Here is a 12,333-nt window from a genome sequence, read left to right on the forward strand (position 1 = left end):
AGAAGTAAAAGTACTGGAAATTGGATACTTGAATACTCAAGTAAAGTACAAATACCTCAAAATTGTATGTAAGTGCAGTACTTAAGTAAAAGTACTTAGTTACTTTCCACCACTGTATTTTCGTCAGGTGAAAACCTGACTAACATCTACTTGTGTAATGTAGACGACATGTAGATTAACACTTCCGCCTATAGTCGACTCCAGGGTTGCCAAGTCCGCTTATTTCCAGCAAAATTTTGATTGTTTTTCCCCCACAGTTGCTTGCCTGGTTTTTGGAGGTTGGTTAGCTTATTTCTGGCAACACTGGCAACAACCTCGTGATTGGCTGCTTCTAGCCAATGCAAAGCGGCCTCTGGGCAATGGAAAGGGGCATATACTGTATCCCTGGCAGCCACTAACACACTGTCTGAGACAGTGCAGACAAGCATGATCACTCACAGTCACACTGTCTGAGACAGTGCAGACAAGCATGATCACTCACAGTCACACTGTCTGAGACAGTGCAGACAAGCATGATCACTCACAGCCACACTCACGGCTTGACGGGGAAGACACAAACATACGTGTTAACACAACGGAGACAGCGCTTCTTTCACCTGACAAATATCACAATCAATCATTTCTTGTTAGTTAACAGTTTGACTGCGGAATTAATTAATCCCAAAGCCTAGATGACTGCCTAGATTTCACTAACCTTTGACATTGATCAATGTCACCATGGTCCACATACTGTACACTGTACAAGGGCAGGTGGTGCTCTAGCACCCCCTAGTGTCTATCTGTGCACGCCACTGCCCATGTGACCCATTCATTCAATGTGTTTGATCATGGTCTCCTAGATGTCCTGTGGGTTCAAGCACTCTGCTGTGGTGACGGCCGACGGGAAGTTGTTCTCCTTTGGGAACGGTGACTATGGCCGGTTGGGCCTGGGCAACACCTCCAACAAGAAGCTACCAGAGAAGGTCACGGCTCTGGAGGGATACCAGGTTGGACAGGTAATATGCATCCGAGGTCTTTTCTCCATTCATTGTCTCCATTCATTGTCTCCATTCATTGTCTCCATTCATTGTCTCCATTCATTGTCTCCATTCATTGTCTCCATTCATTGTCAATGGGAATTTCATCTTTGTGTAGGACGAAAATGGTGGATTTGCTCGCTCTTATCATCGTACATCATCATGACCTGACATGTCGATTTGCTCAGACACATACGACGCAAATTGTCCATTCATTGTCGATGGCATTTAATGTTTGTGTAAGATGAAAGAATCTCTATAGCTGTATATAGGAGGGGCTCCTCATTAATTATGATACTGTACTTGTGTACTGTACTGTACAGTTACTTCTATCCAGTTTGTATCCATATTTTAGACCCTCCTATATACAAGATTTTTGTCATAACTCATGTCACATTTGCCATTGACAATGAAAGGAGAATGTACGTCACATGTCTGAGCAAATTGTTTTTTTGTGCCAACACAAACATTTAATGCCTTGTTGACAACAATGGTTAAAAGATAATAACCTGTGTGTGTGTGTGTGTGTGTGTGTGTGTGTGTGTGTGTGTGTGTGTGTGTGTGTGTGTGTGTGTGTGTGTGTGTGTGTGTGTGTGTGTGTGTGTGTGTGTGTGTGTGTGTGTGTGTGTGTGTGTGTGTGTGTGTGTGTGTGTCAGGTGGCGTGTGGTCTGAACCACACGCTGGCCGTCTCTGCTGACGGCATGATGGTCTGGGCGTTTGGAGACGGAGACTATGGGAAACTGGGGCTCGGTAACTCCACAGCCAAGTCCTCACCTCAGGTATGACACTAAACTAAACAAGTCCTCACCCCAGGTGTGACACTAAACCAAGTCCACTAAACCATTTGAGCCCAGTGTTGATTCCGTTGACTAAAACTAAGGCGAAAAATGTTCGTCGACTAACCTTTTTTCACTGAGGAAAACTAAATGAAAACTAAGCTATATGATGACTAAAACTAAGACTAAATATACTGACAATTTCCAAATAGAAACTAGACTAAAATGTTAGGAAGAGACTAGTGGACAAGAGATCCAGTATAAGTCATTTTACACTTGGTTGCATGCTGAAAATAGCTGATCTACAAGCTCACAACGCCTCAAAGCGCGACACGTTGTGAGCTTGTAGATCGGCTATTTTCAGCAAGTGTAAAATCAGTCATTACGACGGCATCAAGGCCCGCCAAAATACATTTTAGTCGACTAAATCAACTGTAGATTATGACATTTAGTCGACTAAAACTAGACTAACACTTAAACATTCCAGGTGACTAAAATGTGACTAAAACTAAGTGAAAACTATTCAAGAGACTATGACTAAAACTAAAATAGAAATTTGCCGCCAAAAACAACACTGATTTGAGCCACTGACCACCAAAACTAAAGTATGTTCTGTTTCTGTTCGGATAGGATTTTGTCTACAATTCCAATTCTTTACATTCTCTAATTGTGTAGAATTCTTGTAAATGAAGTAATGCAGATGTTTAACAAAAATGTAACAATTGAAAGCGTAAAATGAAAATGGACCCTTTATGGGTCAATTTGGTTTCATTTCATCTAATGTCGTGTTTATCTTTTCTTTTTCTTTTTTGTATCTCCTAGAAAGTGGACATTCTCTGTGGAATTGGCATCAAAAAAGTGGCCTGTGGAACCCAGTTCTCTGTAGCTCTAACCAAAGATGGCAACGTGTACACCTTTGGACAAGGCATGTATTGAGTCTTAATGTAAAATGTCTCTCTCTCTCTCTCTCTATCTCTACATCTCTCTCTGTCTCTCTCTCTCTCTCTGTGTCTCTCTCTGTCTCTCTCTACTCTCTCTCTGTCTCTAAATGAAAATGTAAAATAATAATCAATATATTTCCAATGTAACACTTACATGCCCAATGCACACCTGTATTCATAGTCAAAATAATCTATACAGCGATATGAGGCTATTTTGGCAATGAAAAATAATTGAATTACTTACTTTAAAATGTTCTCCTATGAAATCAAAATGAACGCGGTACAAATGTGTACTTTTGTTTTCAGGGTATAGAATTTGCCTCAGTAAAGCAAGTATAGTTAAATAAATAACAATAGTTGTATAATTGCAATAATAATGTGTGTTGGGACTTGTGTCTCGTGTCACACCAATTTACAATTTAGCAGACGCTCTTAATCCAGAGCGATTTACAGTAAGCAATAACAAAAAGCATGGCATACATCACATATATAAAAAGTAGTTATCATGAAACATGCGTAAGCTAAGAACGTAACAGTGGAGTATCTATATCATGAAACTATATATGTAAACTATACATACTATACTATACATATGTACTATAAAGTGCTATGACTACATAAAATGCAATTCTAGTGCTGCCTACGTAACATGCTATAAGTCTGTATAAAGTGCTATCTAAGGGGCCATGGTGGAGTCTGAAAAGGTGGGTTTTCAGAATACGGTGGAAGATTGGGAGTGAGGCTGCAGTTCTGATTGTGATGGGAAGTGCCGCCCTCCAATGTGCCGTCCTCGACACACCATATTTTGAGCACCACTGAGCTGTAATCACCACCCCACCAGTCATGTTTTTCCTCTGTTCTCTTTCCTTTCCTCGCCATCAGACCGTCTGATTGGCTTGCCAGAGGGACGGGCGCGGAACCACAACCGTCCCCAGCAGGTGCCAGCTCTGGCGGGCGTCGTCGTCCAAGACGTGGCCGTGGGGGCCGAACACACGCTGGTCCTCTCCTCCATGGGAGACCTGTACACCTGGGGGAGCAACTCTGAGGGACAGGTAACACACACACACCCACGCGCACACACACACTCCTTATGGCAATGTTTCCATTGCTTCTATTTGAGTAAACATTTCTCCCAGTTTTAATTAGAACCGGGAGCATAACATAATTTGTTGTGGGCTAGGGTTAGGACAATGGACAATTTGCGTCATATGTGTCTGAGCAAATCGACATATCAGGTCATGATGATGTACGATGATAAGAGCGAGCAAATCCACCATTTTCGTCCTACACAAAGATGTTTTTTTTTTTTTTTTTTTTTCACTAGGATCTGCATATTGGTTTGCATAAGAACGTTTCAGAGTTGTTTTGTGGAATGTCACAGTCACAGGCAGTGGCATTCTTGTACTGAGGGAGGTTTTCCTTTGCTACTATCTCAAAGTGGGGTCTGGGCAGGGACCCCCAGGGGTTCTTGAGGGAGTTCCAGGGGGTCCCCAGCTAAATGATAGTTTGGAACCAAATGTGGTGCAAATCTTTGAATATATATTCTTTCAGCGCAAATGTTTTAACTCAAATCTTTGCTTCTGATTATTATTATTATTATTATTATTATTATTGTTATTATTGTGTATTCATATTGAGGTGTTGTGGTCCCTGTGCAGCTGGGTCTGGGCCACACCAACCATGTGAGAGAGCCCACGCTGGCTGCAGTGCTGCAGGGGAAGAACATCCACCAGATCTCTGCTGGACGCTGCCACAGTGCTGCCTGGACCGCTCCCTCTGTACCGCCCCGCGCACCAGGTTAGACACACACACACACAGTGCTGCCTGGACCGCTCCCTCTGTACCGCCCCGCGCGCCAGGTTAGACACACACACACACACACACACACAGTGCTGCCTGGACCGCTCCCTCTGTACCGCCCGCGCACCAGGTTAGACACACACACACACACACACAGTGCTGCCTGGACCGCTCCCTCTGTACCGCCCCGCGCGCCAGGTTAGACACACACACACAGTGCTGCCTGGACCGCTCCCTCTGTACCGCCCCGCGCGCCAGGTTAGACACACACACACACACACACACACACACACACCAGTGTTGATTCCGTCGACTAAAACAAAAAAACTATGTCCGTCGACTACCTTTTTCCTCTGATGAAAACTAAATGGAATCTAAATGAAAACTAAGCTACGATGACTAAAACTAAGACTAAATATATTGACAATTTCGTCAACAAATAAAAACTAAAATGTTAGGAAGGGACTAGTGGACAAGACATCCAGTATAAGTTATTTTACTCACGTCGTGAGCTTGTAGATCTGCTATTTTCAGCAAGTGTAAAATTCAGTCATTACGACGGCATCAAGGCCCGCCAAAATACATTTTAGTCGACTAAATCAACTGTAGATTTAGTCGACTAAAATCTCTGACATTTAGTCGACTAAAACTAGAGTAACACTAAAACATTTCGGGGGACTAAATTGTGACTAAAACTATTCAGGACTAAAGCTAAAGTAGAAATTTGCTGCCAAAAATAACACTGACACACACACGCACGCACGCGTGCACACACACACACACACACAGTGCTGCGTGGACCGCTCCCTCTGTACCGACCCAGAGCTCTAGGTTAGATCAGGTTATAAATCAAACACACAAGTGTTGATTGACAGGTGAATGTGTGTACAGTTGAGAGGTGAATGTGTGTACAGTTGAGAGGTGAATGTGTGTACAGTTGAGAGGTGAATGTGTGTACAGTTGAGAGGTGAATGTGTGTACAGTTGAGAGGTGAATGTGTGTACAGTTGAGAGGTGAATGTGTGTACAGTTGGACTGAACTTGACAGCGCTGCTGCTCAAGCAGTACTACACAACCAAACGTGAATTATTGATTATAGGGCGCGCTTTACTAAATATTGCGGTCACGAACGCATATATTTTGTCAAGAGATACAAACAATCGTACACGCCTGTCTCCTCTTGTGTGTCGGACAGCTCGCAATTAATTTCCAATGGGAACAGGGTTGTCTTGTCGAAATCATGTGACGCCAATTGAAAATGAATTGCGAGCTGTCCGACAGACCGACACACAGACAGAGGAGACAGGCGACGTGTGAGCGCATCCTCACAAGGTACCTCTACACAACTCTTTTTTTTGCTGCTAGCTGGTAGCATAATTGTAGTTACTGTACACCGCCTGCGTCCACTTTAAGAGAGTAATTTTCCTCCCCGATACGTAGCCCCGTGCACACACTCACTGCAACCATTTGCTACCGTTAGCATTAGCTATCATTAGTTTACCTGTCGCCAGAAACGTTTACATGTCGGGAGCGACGCGAGACAAAGTCACAAATGACGTCCGAACTTTGGATGGCTGAAGATCCACCAAGGACAGCGCTCGTACATTCCGAGTTATGGAGGTTTGAAAATCCTGCTTTGAACCGAGGTAAATGGAGGAGTTGTAACGTCCCATAGCTGGTGGTGACGGAGGCGTTGCGTAGCAACCGGATCAATGTTAAAAGCTGCATTGGGGCTCAACCACTGGCTGATAACGGCCCATAGCTGGGGCGTACGAATATATTCGTACCTCACAGAGAAATAATTAATCTAAGCAAACGCGAACTAGGAGCGCAACATGCCAGGGGTTTTACACCTCTGTAGCCTACTAAAAGAGAATGTTCCAAGAACCCAACCAGGAACACACTGGGGTCTTACACCTCTGTAGCCTACTAAAAGAGAATGTTCCAAGAACCCAACCAGGAACACACTGGGGTTTTACACCTCTGTAGCCTACTAAAAGAGAATGTTCCAAGAACCCAACCAGGAACACACTGGGGTTTTACACCTCTGTAGCCTACTAAAAGAGAATGTTCCAAGAACCCAACCAGGAACACACTGGGGTTTTACACCTCTGTAGCCTACTAAAAGAGAATGTTCCAAGAACCCAACCAGGAACACTCTGGGGTTTTACACCTCTGTAGCCTACTAAAAGAGAATGTTCCAAGAACCCAACCAGGAACACACTGGCTGTTGATTTACAAGCGTGTTTCAATGGATGTGCTCTATTAGACCTACAGGTCATGGCATTTTATGACAAATTAAACAATAAATGATTATTATTGTTCCAATATTGTCACAATTTAAATTTTTCGACGCTACTGGTGGCCCACACAAGTATAGTACACACACACGCACGCGCGCGCGCGCGTGCACACACATGCACACACACACACACACACACACGTCTAGAACAGTGGTTTTCAACCTGTGGTCCCTGAGGGGGTTAGGTGGTCCCCGAGGGGTTAGGTGGTCCCCGAGGGGTTAGGTGGTCCCCAGCTAGATGATGGAAAAGTTAAATAAATGGACCTTATAGATCTTTAACTCTTGAGAGACTTTCAAGAGTTAAATTATTGTTAAACATCAGCATTACTTAGTTTACAAGAGGTCTAGACAATTTGAGAATGTGGAAGAATTGTTATTTTGATCAACGTTTGCCTGTTATCTCTCCTAATGGTACCAACATCAATACAGCATGGAATTGTGGCAAAAATCATATTCAACAATAACAGAATATTCGTTAGTTTTGGGTCTGAGAGGCTAAATGTCATCAAATGGTGGTCTGTGGCTCAAATGCTGAATAAATAATGGGCCTTGATATGGAAACGGTTGAAAACCACTGGTGAACACAGAGGTCACATGTCATTGTGTAAGCAGACACCAGCCTTGATGCTGCATGACAACAAAGGCCTGCTTGACATGTTGAGAATGATGAAACTAGACCCAAGTTGCAGTGTGGCACTTTACATAATAGTTACATAATAACTACTAGTGATTGATTTACATAATGTATGGGATTTATGGGCTTCATGGGAATCTACATTTTTGTACTTTTTTCTTTTTTCTTTACTCAATCAGAAACATACTGCAAGTTTTTTTTGACACAAGGTCGGATCAAAAACGACAAACAGGTGCATTTAATAATGTACAGATTGAAAAACTATTCGAACATAATGAAGTGATATAAAGATGAAATCAATCAATCTTAGTCGGAGTCTTTTAGTCAATGACTAAAAAGACAATGACTAAAAAACCAAAATGTGCCTCCTCTCCTCTCCTCTCCCCTCCCCTCCCCTCCCCTCCTCTCCTCTCCTCTCCAGGGTCCTCGGTGCCGCTGCAGCTGGGCCTTCCCGTGGCCGTCCCTCCTCAGTACAGCGGCCTGAGGGAGGTCAGCATGGAGGCGGTGAGGGCTCGCCTGCGCCTCCTCTACCACTTCTCTGACCTCATGTACTCCTCCTGGAGGCTGCTCAACCTCAGCCCCAACAATCAGGTATGTGTATATTATATTTTATAGCAAAAGGCCGATGCACACAAAAAAAGTAAAGAAAAGGTCCCGCACACTGTCAGACACTGGCCAAAAAAATGTTGCTCTTTATTAGGTTGACGTTTCGGTCGCTTAGACCTTCACCAGGACAGACAAAAGGTCTAATGAGCCTGATTGTTCACCACATTCTCTCTGTTTTTCCATGTTTGTTAGTGTAATAATAATAATAATGCTAAACATAACACGATGTTTCCAGAGCTGCACTTCCCACTACAACGCTGGTACGTGGGGCATCGTCCAGGGCCAGCTGAGGCCCCTCCTGGCCCCCAGGGTCTACACCCTTCCCATGGTACGCTCCATAGGAAAGACCATGGTCCAGGGCAAGAATTACGGCCCCCAGATCACCGTGAAGAGAATCTCCACGCGGTTAGTATTGCATGGTGCACTACACACGAGCCTGAATGATTGTGTATGTACGGTCAGTTACGGTGTATGTAAAGTGCGCACACCCAGGGGCTGCAGGGGGGTCCCCTGGGGTCCCCTGAAAAGATATTGATAGTTAGGACCTAAATGGACCCTTACAGGCCAGGTCTAGCTGTAACTTTGAGACTGTACGACTGGAATCAAATGAACCCGTATGGGTCCATTTCTAAATGTACACTCTTTAAGAGTTAGTAGGGGTCCGTGGAGTAATGCATACCAATCTGGCATACATGGCTGTGTATGCATGGTACACGACACTGAGCATGTGTGGTTGTCTGTGTAATCTGAATCTAAATGGTCCATTATTTGTTTTGATTTTGGTTTTGATTTAATTTGGTAAAAATGTGTGTGAACCCTGACCCTGAGTTTCTCCTCTTTCTTCTCTCCACCACCACCATCCCTCCCCCCCCCCCCCCCCTCGTATAGGGGCCGTAAGTGCAAGCCCATCTTCGTCCAGATCGCCCGTCAGGTGGTGAAGCTGAACGCTTCAGACCTGCGCCTTCCCTCCAGGGCCTGGAAGGTGAAGCTGGTGGGGGAGGGGGCGGACGACGCTGGGGGGGTGTTTGACGACACCATCACTGAGATGTGTCAGGTACACTAATCCATACAAACACACCACATACTGTACTGTACAGCACATCACTGAGATGTGTCAGGTAACACTTCCATACAAACACACCACATAACAAGTTATAATGTTTGGGCGGCCCGCGCCGCTATTAGCCACCACTAGATGGCGGTCAATGTGTTAATACTTTCTATTGGTTCAATATGTGTAAAAGCCACACAGACGTAAAGTGTGTTCAACAGGACTGTTTATTATTAAATGATGGTAGACACAGCACACTTTTGTGTTGTCACAGATCCTGGTAAAAAAAACTAAAGTGTGCGTGTGCGTGTGTGTGTGTGTGTGTGCGTGTGCGTGCGTAGGAGTTGGAGACGGGAGTGGTGGACCTTCTCATCCCCTCCCCCAACGCCACAGCCGAGGTGGGCTACAATAGAGACAGGCAAGTACAGCAGATCTGTTGACAGCTATAGGAGGTCTCTGAGGTCTGCTCCGGATGCTGTGTCCACCATCAACATCTTAACACAATCAGCGCCGGGATTTCTTTCAAAATAACAGCTTGGGGTGCCGCGCAGATATGGCCGCTCTTACTCTGTAAGACCCCACCCCCCTCCGGGGGCTTGCTTACCTCGCTATCATTAATCCCTCGAGTTCATATTTTGAACGAGAGGCATGTTGAAGTCAGAAATGAAGAGCTTAGTCCATCTGGTCAAAACCACGGAGAGCTCCCTAGATTAGGAGATACGAGGCATTCTTTCTGATCAGTAAACAGGGAAGTGAACGGCAGCGTGCATGTGTGAACAGCAAGGAGTATGGTGCAGAAGGAGAGGCCAACCCCAAAAAAAGAAAAAAAAATCTGAATATTTTTCTCTCGTTTGATATCAATGGAAATGTGCTAGGACGTGTGTACACGTACTCGCAATCCGTCAGTTGGATTAGCTATGACGTTTTTTTGTAATAATTGTTTTATCCCACAATTTTGCAGCCCATTTTTTCTCACCCAGTGTCAATTAACTAATGTAATCCTAGGCGCTACACTTCCTCTGCCAACCTGGGGAGGGCAGCGGACTGACCTCATGCTTCCTTCTATGCAAGAGTTAAAGACCTATAAAGGGTCCATTTGGTTACCAACTCTCCGTCATTTAGCTGGGGACCACCTGGAGCACTATCAGGCACCGAGTGCCACGCTACGAGCTTGTTGATCTACTATTTTTGGTGTCCTTGGAACAACATATTTTCAGATGGGGGTCAGCGGCCAAATGCATACATACATTCTGAGGCTCCTTGACAGTTTGAGAACCACTGACAGAAAACTGTCAGGATTTAGAAGACATTTGTAGAATCGTCCTCAGGTCTAAATGGGTTAAGGCCTTTTCAGGCGGGCAGCGACTGGCGTGCCTTGGTAATCAAGTTGAGGGGCGTTGACGCAAGCCAGCGCGGTCCTGTGAAATGGTCGCACGCACCCCCACATGTCGCTGATCAAGGCGAGAACGCTTGCGTCACTCGCTCCCCCGTCTGAAACGGCCTTTATTGTGTGCGTGCGTGCGTGCGTGCGTGCGTGCGTGCGTGCGTGCGTGTGTGCGCGCGTGTGTGTGTGTGCGCGTGTGCGTGTGTGTGTGTGTGCGCGTGTGCGTGTGATTGTGTGCGCGTGCATGTGTGTGCGTGCGTGCGTGTGTGTGTGTGCATACATATTTGTCTTATGCAACTGCTGCTTCCAGTGATGTAACATTCTCAAGGTCAGCAGCACCGATAGACTGCTCACCAAACCCCCTGGATTTGAATTCCCAAAACATAGCTTTGGTTTCCCCTGATGTGGGATTTTTCTGCTATCCATATATATATATATCCTCGGTGAAATTAATGATTATTTTATTAAAAAAAATCTTTTGTGGCTTTCTCCTTTATTTTTATATTTGTTATAGAGGGACAAACAGTAGGCTGACAGGAAATGGGGAGAGAGATGGGGGGCGACATGCAGTAAAGGCCGTCGGGATCGGAAGTTGAACCCGCGGCACACTGCCAGACTTGGGCTAATGGTCCAGGTGCCTGGACCGCTGAGCCACGGCCCAGGCCGAAATGAATGAGTCTGATAGGCTAACGACTAATGTCTCCCTTCGTAAATTAATAATAATTCTTTAGTTCCCACTCTTATTCCCACCCGTATTTTTTGTGAAATGTGTCCTCTGCATTTATCCATCCTAGCTATTAGGAGCAGTGGGTGCCATCCTAGCTATTAGGAGCAGTGGGTGCCATCCTAGCTATTAGGAGCAGTGGATGGTGCCATCCTAGCTATTAGGAGCAGTGGGTGGTGCCATCATATAGCTATTAGGAGCAGTGGATGGTGCCATCCTAGCTATTAGGAGCAGTGGGTGCTATTAATAGGGACTTTAAGCAACGACGGCTACGGCAGTCCGCTCCGGCAACCGGAAATGGATCAGCGCTCGATAGATAAACCTGCTCGCCGTCGCAGCCCGTTTATGTTTGACAGAATTGACGCATGCTTGCATAGACCATGCATAGACCGTCACCATGGGAACCAAAAAGTGGTGATTTGAGGCTCAAAACCATTAGAAATAACTTTGAGGGACATAAAAATATTAAAAAAACTGTTTTTTAAAATGTTATGTTAATGTTATTTCTGTTTTTTTTTTTAAAGGTTCTTGCTGAATCCGTCGGCGTGTCTGGACGAGCACCTGCTGCAGTTCAAGTTCCTGGGCATCCTGATGGGCGTGGCCATCCGCACCAAGAAGCCCCTGGACCTGCACCTGGCGCCGCTGGTGTGGAAGCAGCTGTGCTGCATCCCCCTGACGCTGGAGGATCTGGAGGAGGTGGACCTGCTCTATGTTCAGACCCTCAACAGCATCCTGCACATCCACGACAGCGGCATCACCGAGGACAACTTCCACGAGGTGAGCTGTTGGAGGAGGGGGAAGGGGAGGAGGAGGAGGAGGAGGGGGAGGGGGAGGGGGGGGAGGATGAGGAAGAGGAGGAAGAGGAGGGGGAGGAAGAGGAGGGGGAGGAGGAGGAGGGGGAGGAAGAGGAGGGGGAGGAGGAGGGGGAGGAGGAGGAGGAGGAGGTTGCATGTATGGTCCCCACTGTGGGAGGAGGAAAGTATTTATTTAAAGACGTTTACGCCGCGGACAAAGCCAACTTGAGTCGTGACAAATCATGACAACAAACACAATTTTTGGGGCCGAAAAAATTATTAGAAAGAAGAAAAAAACGGCAGGTT

The 12,333-nt window shown here is 45.5% G+C and overlaps 1 protein-coding gene across 6 annotated transcripts in view; it reads left to right on the forward strand.

The window, feature by feature from the left end:
• The window catches only part of herc1 (HECT and RLD domain containing E3 ubiquitin protein ligase family member 1), a 138,916-nt gene that overhangs the window by 113,845 nt on the left and 12,738 nt on the right, over positions 1-12,333 (forward strand). For all 6 annotated transcript variants that reach the window (XM_079496111.1, XM_079496115.1, XM_079496112.1 and 3 more), the window contains exons 69-78: positions 840-995; positions 1,673-1,795; positions 2,615-2,717; positions 3,616-3,785; positions 4,392-4,530; positions 7,890-8,059; positions 8,310-8,479; positions 8,963-9,128; positions 9,467-9,543; positions 11,758-12,010. In XM_079496111.1, the coding sequence (XP_079352237.1) occupies positions 840-995; positions 1,673-1,795; positions 2,615-2,717; positions 3,616-3,785; positions 4,392-4,530; positions 7,890-8,059; positions 8,310-8,479; positions 8,963-9,128; positions 9,467-9,543; positions 11,758-12,010 (1,527 nt within the window). The remainder of the gene's footprint in view (positions 1-839; positions 996-1,672; positions 1,796-2,614; positions 2,718-3,615; positions 3,786-4,391; positions 4,531-7,889; positions 8,060-8,309; positions 8,480-8,962; positions 9,129-9,466; positions 9,544-11,757; positions 12,011-12,333) is intronic.

This window comes from Electrona antarctica (genome assembly GCF_951216825.1).
Source record: "Electrona antarctica genome assembly, chromosome: 3".
NCBI lineage: Eukaryota > Metazoa > Chordata > Actinopteri > Myctophiformes > Myctophidae > Electrona > Electrona antarctica.